Source organism: Somniosus microcephalus, chromosome 4 (genome assembly GCF_052327205.1).
Source record: "Somniosus microcephalus isolate GS21.2 chromosome 4, FLI_Smic_1.0, whole genome shotgun sequence".
In the NCBI taxonomy this organism is placed as follows: Eukaryota; Metazoa; Chordata; class Chondrichthyes; order Squaliformes; family Somniosidae; genus Somniosus; species Somniosus microcephalus.
This window is the reverse complement of record NC_140990.1, coordinates 48,072,177-48,088,987: the sequence shown is the minus strand read 5'-3', so window position 1 is coordinate 48,088,987 and position 16,811 is coordinate 48,072,177. Positions and strand designations below refer to the sequence as shown.

The window sequence follows — 16,811 nt, the reverse complement described above, 5'->3', positions numbered from 1 at the left end:
GGCCAAAACTTGTTGACCTATCTGGAAGGTTCTAGTTGGCCTTTCATTCATGCCTTGAAATTGCCGGTTCTCTACGTCCCTTCTGATGTTTGGCTTGATCAAATCCAGCCGGCATCTTAGTCTTCTATTGAAAAACATCATGGCGGGAGTTTGGTTTGTAACCACATGTGTTGCATTCCTCTACGCAAACAAGAAGTTATCTACCTTATGTTGTAGATTTATGTCTTCATTACCCATGGCCTTTATGGCCTTCTTGAAGGTCTGGACAAACCTTTCAGCTAATCCATTGGTGGCGGGATGGTATGGGGCAGACGTGTAGTGCTTAACCCCATTGTTTTTTAAGAACTTCCTGAATTCTTCGGACACAAATTGCGGTCCATTATCAGAACAGATCTGTTCAGGCAGCCCATTCCTGGCAAATATGGTCCTTAATACTGTGATGGTTTTTTCCGTGGTGGTGGAGGACATCTTTATTAGCTCCGGCCACTTGGAGTGTGCATCAACCGCGATTAAGAACATTGAGTCCATAAATGGACCAGCAAAGTTGATATGTACCCTTTGCCATGGAGATGAGGGCCACTCCCATGGATGTAGAGGGGCTTGTGGTGGGGCGTTTTGGACCTTCTGGCATCCTAGACAGCTCTTGGTAATTTCTTCGATGTCTCCATCGATACCTGGCCACCACACAAACGCTCTGGCTAGGTTCTTCATTTTCACTCCACCCAGATGCCCCTCGTGAAGCTCCATTCGCACTTTATCCTGGAGTTTGGGTGGAATCACCACTCTGGATCCACACATCAAGGTTCCTCGGCACACTGACAGCTGTTCTCTTCTTTGCGAGAATGCTGGCAACAGTGGTTCGCCATATGCTGGCCATCCCTTCATCGTTAAATCGTAGACTCGTGAGAGAGTCGGGTCATTTCTCGTTTCCTTTTCAATGGCAGAATTTGTTACTGGTAGACATTCCACTATGGTTGAGTGGAACATCTCCACTGGGTCCACTGTAGGTGCCTCTTCTACCGTTGGCAACGGTAGGCGCGATAAACCGTCAGCATTCCCATGCTGTTTTGATCCTTTGTATTCTATGTCATATTGGTGTGCTCCTAGGAAAATGGACTACCTCTGTAGCCTTTGCGCTGTCATAATGGGAATGCCCTTTTTAGGGTTGAATATGGAGACGAGGGGTTGATGGTCAGTCAACAAGGTAAATTTTTGTCCGTGTAGGTAATGGTTGAATTTCTTCACTCCCCACACCAGGCTGAGTGCTTCCCTGTCGATCTGGGCATAGTTACGCTCAGCTGAGTTCAATAAGCATGACGCAAAAGCTATCGGCCGCTCCGAGCCATCAGGGAATCTATGCGATAATACCGCTCCTACGCCGCAAGGGGATGCATCGCACGCCAGTCTGATTGGCAGTGATGGGTTGTAATGAGCCAACACTTCTTTGGACCTGATCAAGCCTTTGCATTTATGGAAGGCACGTTTACAGTCTTCGCTCCATTTCCAAATTACTACCGTTTGTAGCAGTGCATTAAGAGGGTGCAGAACAGTTGACAAGTTCGGTAAAAATTTATGACAGTAATTTATCAATCCCAGGAACGACCTTAATTGTGAGACATTTTCAGGTGCTGGGGCTTTTATGACCGCTTCAATTTTTTCAGGTGACTTATGCAACACTTCTTCGTTAATTATATGGCCACAATCTGATATTTGTTTCTGGAAAAATTCGCACTTGGGGCGATTTGCTCGTAGGCCCCGTTCTCTCAGCCTAGTGAGCACCTGCTCCAAATTAGCAAGGTGCTCGTTGTCGTTTTCTCCTGTTACAAGGATGTCATCTAGGTAGCATTGAGTCCCCGGAAACCCTTGCAGGACTTGCTCCATAGCTCTTTGCCAGATAGCTGGAGCTGATGCTACTCCGAAAACCAGTCGATTGTACTGGTACAGGCCTTTGTGCGTGTTTGTCGTGAGATACTTTTTAGAGGCCTCCTCAACCTCCATCTGTAGATATGCCTGTGCCAAATCAATTTTGGTGAAACGTTTCCCTCCGGATAGTGAGGTGAAAATATCTTCTATCCTCGGAAGAGGATACTTTATCATGTGAAGGACCGGGTTTACAGTCACCTTGAAGTCCCCACAGATGCGAATTTTTCTCTGTTCTTCAGATTTATCATTATTCAACGTTTTCTTCATGACCGGGATGATGGGTGTTGCCCACTCGCTCCAATCTACCTTGGATAACACGCCTGCTTTTTCCAAATTCTCCAGCTCTGCCTCGACTGCTGGACGAATTGCGTATGGCACCGGCCTTGCCTTAAAAAACTTGGGAATTGCCGCATCTTCCACTTTTATTGAGGCGGTGACGCCTTTCAAGGTTCCTAGTTCCTGTTGAAACACTTCTTTCGCGTTAGCCAAGATGTCTTTTAATCGTTCAGGTATGACGTCATCATCATTTTTTTCCTTACTGGTCACCGTCAGTGCCTGAATGGAGTGCCAGTCTAAACGTATCTTCCTGATCCATTCACGTCCCAACAACGGTGGACCACCATCTTGCAGAACGTATAAATACAACTTCTGTATTTCCTTGCCGTTGTATACAACAGGCACCCTTATTTTCCCTCTGGGGTATACTTTCTGCCCCGTATATGTCTTCAAGATAATGGATGTGTCTTTCAAAGGTATATGCGGAAATAGCCGCTCGTAATCCCATCGACTTATGACGGTCAGAGCTGATCCTGTATCTAGCTCCATTTTAACTGGGGACCCTGCTATCGTGAGGGTAACCCAAATGGTCTGGTAATCTTCTTTGGCAATTACATTATGTAATTTGAGACAGCTTAGTCTCTTGTTTCCGGAGTCGCTATCGCTCTTCTGGTCTTCGGAGCTACTGTCCGTCATCATTTGTAGCTTTCTGTACTTTTCCTTATTGATTTTTTTTCTGTCAGTGGATTTTTTGTTTCCAGATCGGCATACACGTGCAATGTGTCCCATCTTTCCGCATTGCCTGCATGCTTTGTCCTTGAACCAGCAGTCCGTCTGGTCATGGGTGGATCTGCCGCAGCGATAACATCTCTCGAAACCCTGTGTCATTTCATGGGTGCCGAAGTCCTGTGGCTTTTGCTGTATCTCTGCAGCTCCTCTTGCTGCTGCTTCGTATGATACAGCCACACTGAAAGCCTTGTCCAGTGTCAAATCTTTCTCAGAAAGTAGCCTTTTCTGTGTTCCTTCACTTAGGAGACCGCAGACGAATTTGTCTCGTAGAGAGTCTGCCAGTCCTGCCCCGAATTGGCAGTGCTTTGACAGCTTTCTTAATTCGGTGAGGTAATCAGCGTTACTTTCATTCTTGTGCTGATTCCTCCTGAAGAATTTGAATCGTTCCGCTATCAGCAGCGGTGTTGGGTTTAAGTGCTCTTGTAGGGTATCAACAATCTCCTTAAAATTCTTGTCCATCGGTTTGGCTGGAGTGATTAAGTTTCGTAACAGCCCGTATGTCCTTGCGCCCATCAGATTTAGAAGTACCGGTGCCTTTTTATCATCCTCTACTTCATTCGCTGTGCAATACACCTCCACTCTTTCCACATATGTGGTCCAATCCTCTATATCACTATCGAAAGCAGTAATATTGCCAGTCTTAGGCATCCTGAAAATCAAAAAATGGCGCCTCCTGCGCTTTCCTTTCTTCCCTGCTGAGAAAAAATGGCGTCTCCCGCGCTTTCCCGCCGCTGCCGCTGCTGACAACGCTGTTCTCCGCAGTTTTTATTTACACAGATATTTTTAATAGTTGGAGACTCGTTCCCGCTGGACTCTCTGGGACTTTTCCCTCCCTCTGCTTGGTCCGAACGCTGACCTGCTTTGCAGCACCGGCCGTCTCCCGAGTGCTCCACCCTCCATCTCTGTTTGCCTCCGCCTTCTGACTCGCTGCTCGGCCCTGCTGCAGAGCCACCCGATCGAGCCCCAGCCCGCCGTCCAGGAAGGATTAGTGCAGTACCTGGGGAGAGAGAGGGGGAGGGAGGGAGAGAGAGGGGGAGGGAGGGAGAGGAGAGGGAGGGAGGGAGAGGAGAGGGAGGGAGAGGAGAGGGGAGGAGAAGGGCAGGGGAGAGGAGAAGGGGGGTGAGGGTGAGGAGAGGGGCAGGGAGAGGAGAAGGGCAGGGAGAGGAGAAGGGGGGTGAGGGTGAGGAGAGGGGGAGGGAGGGAGAGGAGAGAGGGAGGGTGAGGAGAGAGGGAGGGTGAGGAGAGAGGGAGGGTGAGGAGAGAGGGAGGGAGAGGAGAGGGGGAGGGTGGGAGAGGAGAGGGGCAGGGAGAGGAGTGTGGGAGGGAGGGTGAGTGGAGGGTGAGGAGGGGGGAGGGAGGGAGAGGAGAGAGGGAGGGGAGAGGGAGGGAGGGAGAGAGAGTAAAGCAGGGAGAGACAGGGTGAGGGAGAGAGAGAGGGTGAGGGAGGGAAAGAGTGAGGGGGTGGGAGAGGGAGGGAGAGCTCACCACCTTCCTTCGCAGGGGTCCATCGGGCCAGGCCTGAGGCGCTCCTTCCCCCCTCTCTCTCCAGGCTAATCCCGAACTAAATCCAGCAGTCTCTCTCTTCTCCCCCCAGGTCTCTCTCTCTCACTCCCCCGTCTCTCTCTCACTCCACCCCCCAGTCCCCCCTCTCTCCTCTCTCTTCCCCCCCGTCTCTCTCTCTCCCTTCCCCCCCAGTCTCTCTCTCTCTCTCTTCCCCCCAGTCTCTCTCTCTTTCTCTCTCTTCCCCCCAGTCTCTCTCTCTTTCTCTCTCTTCCTCCCAGTCGCTCTCTCCCCCCCCAGTCTCTCTCTTCTCCCCCCAGTCTCTCTCTCTCTCTCTCTCTCTCTCTCTCTCTTCCAACAACAACATGCCCTCAAAAAACTCTCGGCACCGCCGGGCACTCCAGCTAGTAAAAAGATGTAATAGCAGAGCACTTGGAAAACAGTGACCGAATCGGACAAAGTCAACATGGATTTACAAAAGGTAAATTGTGCTTGACTAATCTACTGGAATTTTTTGAGGATGTAACTGGTAAAATAGATAAGGAGAACCAGTGGATGTAGTGTATTTGGACTTTCAAAAGGCTTTCGATAAGGTCCCGCATAAGAGATTAGCATGTAAAGTTAAGGCACATGGATTGGGGGCAAGGTATTGACTTGGATAGAGAACTGGTTGGCAGACAGAAAGCAAAGAGTTGGAATAAACGACTCTTTTTCCGAGTGGCAGGCAGTGACGAGTGGGGTACCACAGGGATCGGTCCTTGGACCCCAGCTAGCACAATATATATTAATGATCTGGACGAGGGAAGTAGATGTAATATCTCAAGTTTGCAGATGACACAAAGCTGGGGTGGGCGTGTGTGCTGTGAGGAGGATGCCGAGAAACTCCAGTATGATTTGGACAGGTTGGGTGATTGGGCAGAAGTATGGCAGATGCAATATAACGTGGATAAATGTGAGGTTATCAACTTTGTGTCAAAAACAAGAAGGCAGATTATTATCTGAATGGCAATAGATTTGGAGAAGGGGACGTGCAATGAGACCTGAGTGTCCTTGTGCACCAGTCGCTGAAGGTAAGCATGCAGGTGCAGCAGGCGGTTAAGAAGGCAAAATGGCATGTTGGCCTTCGTAGCGAGAGGGTTTGAGTACAGAACAAGGATGTCTTGCTGCAGTTGTACAGGCCCTTGGTGAGACCACATCTTGAGTATTGTGTGCAGTTTTGGTCACCTTATCTGAGGAAGGATGTTCTTGCCATGGAAGGAGTGCAGCGAAGATTCACCAGACTGATACCTGGATGGCAGGAATGATGTATGAAGAGAGATTGGGTCGATTGGGCTTGTACTTGCTGGAGTTTAGAAGAATGAGAGGGGATCTCATCGAAACTTATAAAATTCTAACAGGACCAGACAGACTAGATGTTGGAAGGATGTTCCCGATGGTGGGGGATCCAGAACCAGGGTCACAGTCTAAGGATAAGGGGTAAGCCATTTAGAAAGAGATGAGGGAGGAATTTCTTCACTGAGAGAGTGGTGAACCCTGTGGAATTCTCTACCACAGAAGGCAGTAGCGGCCAATTGATTAAATATATTCAAGAAGGAGTTGGATATATTTCTTAAGGCTAAATTGGGCCGGGGGGTCACACTCAGTATAGTGGGGAAGGAAAATCTTCTTAGGCAGTCCCTCGGCACCGAGGATGACTTGCTTCCACATTAAAAATGAGTTCTCAGGTGACTAATGAGTCCAATGCTGGACCTACAGTCTCTGTCACAGGTGGGGCAGACGGTGGTTGAAGGGGCGGGTGGGTGGGGTGCTTGGGTTGACGTGTGCTCCTTGCGCTGCCTGCGCTTGGCTTCCGCTTGCTCCCGGCGAAGAGACTCGAGGTGTTCGGCGCCTTCCCGGATGCTTCTCCTCCACTTTGTGCGGTCTTGGGCCAGGGATTCCCAGGTGTCGGTGGGGATGATACACTTTTTCAAGGAGGCTTTGAGGGTGTCCTTGGAGCGTTTCCTCTGCCACCCCTGGGGCTCTCTTGCTGTGCCGGAGCTCCGAGTACAGCACTTGTTTTGGAGTCTAGTATCGGGCATGCGGACACTGTGACCCATCCATCGGAGCTGATTGAGTGTGGACAGAGCTTCGATGCTGGGGATGAAGGAAATGCAGTGGGTGTTGTGTCGATGGATTGTCAAAAGGTGTTTGATAAGGTGCCGGACAGGAGGCTTGTTGATCAAATTAAGGCTCAAGGTATGAAAGGGAGTGGGGCAGCGTGAATAGGAAGTTGGGTAAAGGGCAGAGAACAGAGTGTAGTGGTTAATGGATGTTCTTCAGACTGGAGATGTCTGAGGTGATAGATTTAGGAGGAAGAAAAACATAGGAAATGTACATGAAATGGAAAACTTTGAAAGGAGTGGAGGAGCAGAGAGAGTTAGGGTGTAAGATTCTAGCTAATGCCTCATCTTATTAACTTGCAGGTTCAAGTGTCTGGTGTCACCAACTTTAATACTCTATTAAGAAGCTGATGGCTTTATATTCTATCATCTTTGGGTTAAATGTTGTGATCATCGAGGTCAGCACCAAGTGCCCCATCAAAACTCCTGGGGCAGGTACAGCACGGGTTAGATACAAAGTAAAGCTCTCTCTACACTGTCCCATCAAACACTCCCAGGGCAGGTACAGCACGGGTTAGATACAGAGTAAAGCTCTCTCTAAACTGTCCCATCAAAACTCCCGGGCAGGTACAGCATGGGTTAGATACAGAGTAAAGCTCCCTCTAAACTGTCCCATCAAACACTCCCAGGGCAGGTACAGCACGGGTTAGATACAAAGTAAAGCTCTCTCTACACTGTCCCATCAAACACTCCCAGGGCAGGTACAGCACGGGTTAGATACAGAGTAAAGCTCTCTCTACACTGTCCCATCAAAACTCCCGGGGCAGGTACAGCACAGGTTAGATACAGAGTAAAGCTCCCTCTAAACTGTCCCATCAAACACTTCCAGGGCAGGTACAGCACAGGTTAGATACAGAGTAAAGCTCCCTCTAAACTGTCCCATCAAACACTCCCAGGGCAGGTACAGCACAGGTTAGATACAGAGTAAAGCTCCCTCTACACTGTCCCATCAAACAGTCCAAGGGCAGGTACAGCACGGGTTAGATACAGAGTAAATCTCCCTCTACACTGTCCCATCAAACACTCCCAGGGCAGGTACAGCACGGGTTAGATACAGAGTAAAGCTCCCTCTAAACTGTCCCATCAAACACTCCCAGGGCAGGTACAGCACGGGTTAGATACAAAGTAAAGCTCTCTCTACACTGTCTCATCAAACACTCCCAGGACAGGTACAGCACCGGTTAGATGCAAAGTAAAGCTCTCTGTACTCTGTCTCATCAAACACTCCCAGGGCAGGTACAGCATGGGTTACATACAAAGTAAAGCTCTCTCTACACTGTCCCATCAAACACACCCAGGGCAGCTACAGCACAGGTTAGATACAGAGTAAAGCTCCCTCTACTCTGTCTCATCAAACACTCCCAGGGCAGGTACAGCACGGGTTAGATACAGAGTAAAGCTCCCTCCACACTGTCCCATCAAACACGTCCAGGGCAGGTACACCACGGGTTAGAGACAGAGTAAAGCTCCCTCTAAACTGCCCCATCAAACACTCCCAGGGCAGGTACAGCACGGGTTAGATACAGAGTAAAGCTCCCTCTACACTGTCCCATCAAACACACCCAGGGCAGGTACAGCCCAGGTTAGATACAAAGTAAAGCTCCCTCTACACTGCCCCATCAAACACTCCCAGGGCAGGTACAGCACAGTTTATAGTGCGAGTAAAGATCCCTCTGTGATTCTGCAATTATTTACATAGGAGATCCCCAGTACCCACATTCCTGACTATTCAGCAAAATTTTCACAGGGAGAAACCTTGCACGAGACTTCACTGCATTGACACTAATCTGCTGTGTGATAAACTCTCTGAAGTTTAGAAGAATGAGAGGTGATCTCATTGAAACATACAAGATTCTGAAGGGGATTGACAGGGTAGATGCTGAGAAGTTGTTTCCCCTGGCTAGAGTGTCCAGAACTCGGGGGCAGAGTCTCAGGATAAGGGGTCGACCATTCAAGACTGAGATGAGGAGGAATTTCTTCACTCAGAGGGTTGTGAATCTTTGGAATTCTCTGCCCCAGAGGGCTGTGAATGCTAAGTCTTTGAGTATATTCAAGGCTGAGATAGATTTTTGGACTCGAGGGGAATCAAGGGATACGGAGATCGGGCGGGAAAGTGGAGTTGAGGTCGATGATCAGTCATGATCTTATTGAATGGCGGAGCAGGCTTGAGGGGCCATATGGCCCACTCCTGCTCCTATTTCATATGTTCATAACCCCACAGTCACTGACACCAATCTCCTCCTGTCTGATATAAACCAGCCCCACAGTCACTGACACCAATCGCCTCCTGTCTGATATAAACCAACCCCACAGTCACTGACACCAATCTCCTCCTGTCTGATATAAACCAGCCCCACAGTCACTGACACCAATCGCCTCCTGTCTGATATAAACCAACCCCACAGTCACTGACACCAATCTCCTCCTGTCTGATATAAACTGACCCCACAGTCACTGACACCAATCTCCTCCTGTCTGATATAAACCAGCCCCACAGTCACTGACACCAATCTCCTCCTGTCTGATATAAACCAACCCCACAGTCACTGACACCAATCTCCTCCTGTCTGATATAAACCAACCCCACAGTCAGTGACACCAATCTCCTCCTGTCTGATATAAACTGACCCCACAGTCACTGACACCAATCTCCAATGTATGTCAGACTGAAGTTGTTTACAGTCCTCGTGAGCTTTTACACTATTGCTAGTTGAGTTCAAGATCTCCAATAAAACACTCCACACACCTTAATCCCCCTGAGCACAGGCTTTATTTTTAATATGTAGATTCTACAGTAATACAACTCCTATACTAAATGAGTGCAAAATATTTACATGGGAGATTCTACAAAGGAATATTTCTTGTAACATTCTCACAATATTATAGTTATATAGTAAGACTCATAATGTAACAAGCTGTATCCATGAACTCAGACTTTGATAATTGCCAAGCCTGGGAGGCACGAAAGGATGTTCGACTCTTTTAAAATGCCAATTAGAATGACATTGTCATCAATCGATGTCACATTACCGAGAGGGCCCCCTTTTTAAAGGGACACAAACAATCAACTCCAAATTATAATTAAATCAGATCCGAATACTGTTGCTGATGTTGACAATTGACTCCAGTCCCTCCGGTGCCCACCGGTCACGGAAGGCCTCCAGCGTCCCGGCGGACACCGCGTGCTCCCTCTCCAGGGACAGCCCGAAGGATGTTCCATCTTGGCTGTAGCCGTCAGCTTTCTTCTTCCCGGGGTGCTCTCTGACCTGAGCTGCAAACTGTTCCTGTATTTAAAGCCCAATCAGGTACAGCCCATGTGACCCTGGTTACCTTGGCCAATCAAACCATTGAGCTGAAAGACATTTATCAAACAAAGCATTTCATTGGATGGCTGTTTAGGGTTCATCGAGTAACCGCTTCCTGTTCATTGGAGCTATGAGGAATCTGCGAGTCAGAACAATGTCAGAGTTTGCTTTTACTGGGGCATTTCAAGAAACAAATGGCCTTCACGGTTCCGCTCAGTCCACACAGGCAGAGTTCTCAGCTCTGCTGGTTCTGTTCACACGAGGTCTGTTTTAGCTTAAAAGGGATAATTGGAGCCTGTTCTGTCTGAGGTGATTACAAGCTAATAGTTCACTAGACACGGGTCTTTAATACAAAGTCCACTAATATTAAACATACATGTATATAAAACAAAGCAAGACTTTTATGACTCTACTTCAAGTTAAATCTGATCGTCCAATAAAACCCAGCTTTCTTACCGTCCACTCCTGGAGGCCCCACTCCCTGAGCCTACAACCTTCAGCAGGGTCAGTGGTGGAGTTCCACATCGGGAGTGATCCCAGAGTAACTGTTGGGATCGCATCCCCGTAGATATTGCTGGTCGTGTATTTTTTAGTTATCCTGGTGTCTAACACACACATCAATAAAACAGGGAATTCCTGGAAACACGCTGCAGGTCCTTCTTTACAATTCACAATTCAAATCGCTTTATTGGCATGATAAGTTACATCTTATGTTGCCAAAGCATCAAAATACATTTATGGTTTAGCACATAAATGCAGTTCTATTCATACAGTGTATAAACAGGTATATCCCTGAGTGTATAAATATACATTCGCATTGTTTATATATATTCTTTTCTTAGTTTACTGGTTGTCCCTCTGTTCATGGCAAGCTGTAACATAGTGTGCCGCCAGTGTTACACAGCTTCTCTCCTCTCCCAGTAGGAATGGGAGTTTTTGGTTGTCATTCAGATTTCTGAAATCAGGGCATATTTGTGAGAATTTTTGGTAGAAATTCTCCCTGATGCCCTGATATTTTCTGCAGGCTGTGAGGAAGTGCATCTCTGTCTCCACTACTCCCTGACTGCAGTGAGAGCATATCCTGTCTTCTCTTGGCAGCCTGGTCTGCCTGTGTCTGCCTTTTTCGATCGCTAGGCTATGTTCGCTAAGTCTGTACCTTGTCAAGGTTCTTCTCAGTTTGTTATCCTTTACCATGGTCAGGTAATCAGCCATGTTGTATTGTCTGTTTAGGGCCAAGTAGCAATTGAGTTTGCTTTGGGTTTTTGTTGTTTCTGCCCAATATGTCAGATATTTTTCCTTTTGCTTAGCGACGATTGTGTTGGGTCGAATTCTTTGTGTTACCCTGTCACTGTCCTGGGGCTGGTTATTGTTAGTATTGTTAGTAGTTACTTCACTGAGTCCCAGGACTAGTTGACTGAGGGTATTCTTCTTTATGGTCAGCTCTTGGCATTTCAGGGCGTCGTAGTGATAGCATTGGGGATTGCTCATTTGTAGGTGATTCCAAAATTTGGTGGCTCTTTTTTGGATAGTGATTATTAATGGATATTGGCCTAGTTCCGCCCTGCATGCATTGTTTACTGTTTTCCTTTGAGTCCGGAGGATACTTTTACAGAATTCTGCATGTAGGACCTCAATTGGGTGTTTGTCCCATTTTGCAAATTCTTGTTGAGTTAGCGGTCCCCATACCTCACTGCCATAGAGCGCAATTGGTTCAATTACTGATTTGAAAATTTTGAGCCAAATGCTAATTGGGATTTCTATTTGGATTGATTTTTTGATGGCATAGAAAGCCCTTCTTGCTTTCTCTTTCAGTTCATTCACAGCCAGTTTGAAGTTTCCCGTAGAACTGATTTTTAAGCCCAAGTATGTGTAGTTAGTGGTTTGTTCAATTTTGGTTGTTCCTACTGTGAAATTTATTTTGGGTCCCTGATGTTTGGATCTTTGCTGGAACACAAGGACTTTGGTTTTTTGGGGATTTATTGTCAGGGCCCAAGTCTGGCAGTACGACTCCAGCAGGTCCAGGTTCTGCTGTAGCCCCTCTTTAGTTGGTGACAGCAGAACCAGGTCGTCTGCATAGAGGAGGAATTTAACCTTGGATTCATATAGGGTGAGGCCGGGTGCTGTAGATTGTTCAAGTAGTTTTGCCAATCCATTTATGTAAATATTAAAGAGTGTCGGTGAGATTGGCGAGCCCTGCATCACCCCCCGCCCCTGTGGGAAGTATTTTGTTTGTTTGTCTCCAATTTTAACTGCACATTTGTTGTTTGTATACATTGATTTAATTACATCATATGTTTTCCCTCCTACCCCGCTTTCGATAAGTTTCAGGAATAAACCGTCATGCCAGATGGAGTCGAAAGCCTTCTGGAAATCTACAAAGCATGCGTAGATTTTGCTTTTGTTATGGTGAACGTGTTTGTCAATTAGGGTCTGTAGGGTGAAGATATGATCGGATGTTCTATAGTTTGGCAGGAATCCAATTTGGCTTTTACTCAAGACATTGTGCTCCTCAAGGAAGTTTATAAGTCTTTTGTTTATGATGCTACAGAATACCTTCCCCAGGTTACTGTTTACACAGATGCCTCGATAGTTGTTTGGGTCGATTTTGTCCCCACTTTTGTATATGGGCGTTATGAGTCCTTTGTTCCAGATATCAGGGAAATAACCGACACTCAGAACCAAGTTGAAGAGTTTTAGGATAGCCAGTTTCATTTTGTTGTCTGTGTATTTAATCATCTCGTTTAGTATGCCGTCTGTCCCGCAGGCTTTTCCTGGTCGCAGGTCCTTGAGTTTTTCAAGAAGTTCTTTTTCTGTTATTATGACGTCTAGCGGGTTTTGGTTATCTTTTATGGCCATTTCTAGCTTTTCCAGTTTTTTGCATATTTGGTGTTGCTCTGGTCTTAGTGTGTTTTTCTGGTATAATTTTTCAAAGTGGTTTACCCATGTGTCCCCATTTTGAATGGCCAAATGGTCGAGTTGTTTTTTGTGTAGTGTTTTCAAGTTTTCCCAGAAACAATTGGAATCAATGGATTCCTCCATGGAGCTGAGTGTATTCTTAATATATTGCTCTTTTTTGGTTCTGAGTGTGTTTCTGTATTGTGTTAGTGTCTGACAATAAGTAAGGCGTAGTTCCTCGTTTTCTGGATGTCTGTGTTTTTGGTTTGATATTTTTCTAAGTTTTTTCCTCATGTTATGGCAATCTCGGTCAAACCATTTTTCATAGTTTTTTGTTTTGGGTTTGTTCTTGCGAGCTTTCAAGTTTGCATTTGTTGCCAAATTATCAAAAATATTGTTTAGTTCACTAACTGCCCGGTTTACGCCTTCTTTATTGTGAGTGTATGTGTTATCCAGAAAGGTGTCTAAGAGAGCTTGAGCTGATGCATTGCTAATTGTTTTCTGGTATTTTTCCGTGTCGTTTTTGGCCCATCTGTACGATTTTTTGGTGTTGTACAGTTTTTATCTGGAGATCAAATGTCTGTTGTATAATTGTACCAGCAGTTAACACGCTCCTGTGAACTCCTCCGTCTGCTACTTTAATGCAGACTTTAACCAATTTATTTTAAACAGTTGTATTTTAAATGGGTTAATGCCTGCCTTAAAATGGTAGACTCAGGACTGTCACACAAACATGTCAAATAATTACCAGTCATTTTCAGACTGGAATCTTAAACCTGCCGTTTCACTTTCAGTCAGGAACAGATTGCAGTTTGACACCAATCTCTGATTTGACAGCACGTTCCCAGCATTCACCGTTGTTCTTCCTGACTCTAGACACAGTTGTAAAGGAGCCTTCTGTTCCGTGCCTAGGAGCTCTGAACCATGGCAGAGAGCGGCTGGGACACGTTTCTCACATGCCTCAAGATTACCCGCACGGCGACTTTGCTGTCAGTGAAGAGAGACGAGAAAGACTAAAGTGCCGTTTGCCCATCTCAGTGTGGCCCTGAAGGACTGTGTCCAGGCTGAAGTTCTGTTCCCACCGTACGATCCTCCCCCAGATTGTCCTTTCTGAGCTCCAGCCAGGTGATGCTAAACACTCAGGTGGGAAAGACAAAAATCTACAACAATGTGTTTAAAACAAAGCTGATTTATTTGACAGAAATCCAGGATATTAATCTCCAGCCCAGTTACAGGAGTTATTGTCATCAGAAACAAACCCCAACTGTCAGAATGAACATGGTTCAGTCTGGATGTGATTAACAGCATAAATAACAGCAGAATCCAACCCCTGCAGTCACTTGTGAACTCGCTGGTGTCTCAGCAGGGTGGATGACTGAATGAATCCCTTCCCACACTCAAAGCAGGTATACGGCCTCTCCCCAGTGTGAACTCGCTGGTGTGACAGCAGGTGGGATAACTGAGTGAATCCCTTCCCACACTCAAACCAGGTGTATGGCCTCTCCCAGTGTAAACTCGCTGGTGTATCAGCAGATCATTTGTGCTTCTAAAGCTCTTCTCACAGTCAGAACATTTAAAAGGACATTTATCTGTGTGAACAAGTTGGTGTTCAGTGAGGTGCGATGACCGAGTGAATCCCTTCCCACACACAAAGCAGGTGAACAGTCTCTCCCCAGTGTGAACTCGCTGGTGTGTCAGAACATCAGATGAATTAGTGAATCCCTTCTCACACACGGAACAGGTGAACGGCCTCTCCCCAGTGTGAATGCGCTGGTGTGTCAGAAGTTTGGATGGTCGATTAAATCCCTTCTCACACGTGAAGCAGGTGAACGGGCTCTCTCCAGTGTGAACTCGCTGGTGTCTCAGAAGCTCGGATGAACGAGTGAATCTGTTCTCACACATAGAGAAGGTGAACAGCCTCTCTCTACTGTGAATGTGCTGGTGTTTCACAAGCTCAGATGAACGAGTGAATCTCTTCCCACACATGGAGCAGGTGAATGCTCTCTCCCCAGTGTGAACTCGCTGGTGTATCAGCAAGCTGGATCTCTGAGTGAATCCCTTCTCACACAGGGAGCAGGTGAATAGCCTCTCCCCAGTGTGAACTCGCTGGTGTCTCAGAAGGTTGGATGAATGAGTGAATCCCTTCTCACACATGGAGCAGGTAAATGGCCTCTCCCCGGTGTGACTGCGTTGATGAGTTTCCAACTTTGATGGGGAACTGAATCTCTTCCCACAGTCCCCACAATCCCACGGCTTCTCTGTGGTGCCGATGTCATTTTGACTCTCTAGGTTGGATGATCAGTTGAAGCTTCGTCCACACACAGAACACGTGTACGGTTTCTCCCCGCTGTGAATGGTGCAAATATTTTTTCAGGCTGTGTAACTGGTTAAAGCTCTTTCCACAGTCAGTGCACTGGAACACTCTCACTCGGGTGTGTGTGTCTCGGTGCTTTTCCAGTCATTGTGATGTTTGAAATCTTTCCGCACAGACAGAACAGACAAACATTTCTCCTTCCACATTCAAAGGCTGATGATATTCAGGTCCTGCTGAATCGTGTCACTCTCTCAGATCTTGACGTGATGTTTGATTTGAGTTTCTCATCTGCACATCCTCCCCTTCTAATGCCCTGTAAAAGCAGTTTACAAAAGTCAGGATAGAAATTTGGATTTTTCTCCCTTTCCCTCCTGAAGGTGCTGCGTGATGGTGGGGTTTGGCCCAGTCACTCTTTGCCCTCCAGTACCTCGCCAATAGCAATTCTGAGCTGTGAGCCTATACGGCGAGCTGCCAGCATTTCGACCATGTGGAGCAGCACAGCCACCGGCCCTGGCTGATTCTGTCTGGAAAAGCTGAGGCCAATGGTAGCACAGCAACAACAACTTGCATTTACATAGCGCCTTTAACGTAGTAAAACATTCCAAGGTGCTTCACAAGAGCAGAATCAGACAAAGATTGACCTTAGGGCCGAGGCAACTGAAGGCACAGCCACCAATGGTGGAGCGAAGGAAGTGGGGGATGAACAACAGGCCAGAATTGGAGGAATGCAGAGTTCATTGAATCAGAGAATGGTACAGCCCTTCGGCCCATTGTCCCAGAGCCAGCTCTTTGAATTTAGGCCCACTCCTCTGCTTTATCCCCACAGACCCGCAATTTGTTTCCAATTCAAGTAGTTCTCCAATTCCCCTTTGAAAGTTGCCATTGAATCTGCTTCCACCACCACTTCAGGCAGTGCCCTCCAGGTCATAACAACTCGCTGCTTAAATTCTTTCCTCATGTCGCCGCTGGTTCTTTTGACAATGACCTTAAATCTGAGTCCTCTGGTTACCGACCCTTCTGACACTGGAATCAGATTCTCCTTATTAAGAGGGTTGTAAACATCTGGTCCACTTGGCACTGAAGTGTCTGAAACTCATAATAGGAACTCCAGGGAAACAAAATGTTGTAGCCGTGTGTTAATAGAGACACTGAAGGCAGGAGTTGGTTTCACAGGTGTTTACTGAACAAAGTCTGGAGGTGAACTAACTGATACAACACAATATACAGGCTTATATAGCCCGAGTGGCGATTACCGGCATTACAGTACACAGGGGGCTCTTAAAGGCACATACACTACAATTCCTCCCCTTTTAGCCAACAAGTACATAATATTTTAAGTAATCATTAATTACATGTTACAAGAACAATAATCTACACATTGCTGCAGTCAATCAATTATAAGTCAGTCTCTCTGGAGGCTTCCTGACTTGGTCTGGATAACGCCTCGGTGGTGTAGTAGTTTCTGGTGGTGTAGTAGGTTCTTTTGGCAAGGCTGATTCGGCTTGAATGCCAGTGTCGGGTTCATCTGGTTCCAGTATCACCGGATCGGAGGTAGATACTATGGTTATCTCTACTTCATCATTAGGCGTATAGAGTTGTGGTGTAGGTTGTCTCTTTTCGGATGACTCTATGATCTGGTCAGCATGGCGC

General features: G+C 46.8%; 1 protein-coding gene across 1 annotated transcript; it reads right to left on the bottom strand.

Moving 5' to 3' along the window:
* Positions 1–13,886: 13,886 nt before the first annotated feature.
* On the bottom strand, positions 13,887–15,145 carry LOC147118811 (uncharacterized; the record flags this gene model as incomplete). The annotated part of the gene is made up of 2 exons (XM_085983972.1): positions 13,887–14,282; positions 14,363–15,145. Coding segments are annotated over 2 exons (882 nt in total), but the record flags the coding sequence as incomplete, so codon positions are not given.
* Positions 15,146–16,811: the final 1,666 nt, after the last annotated feature.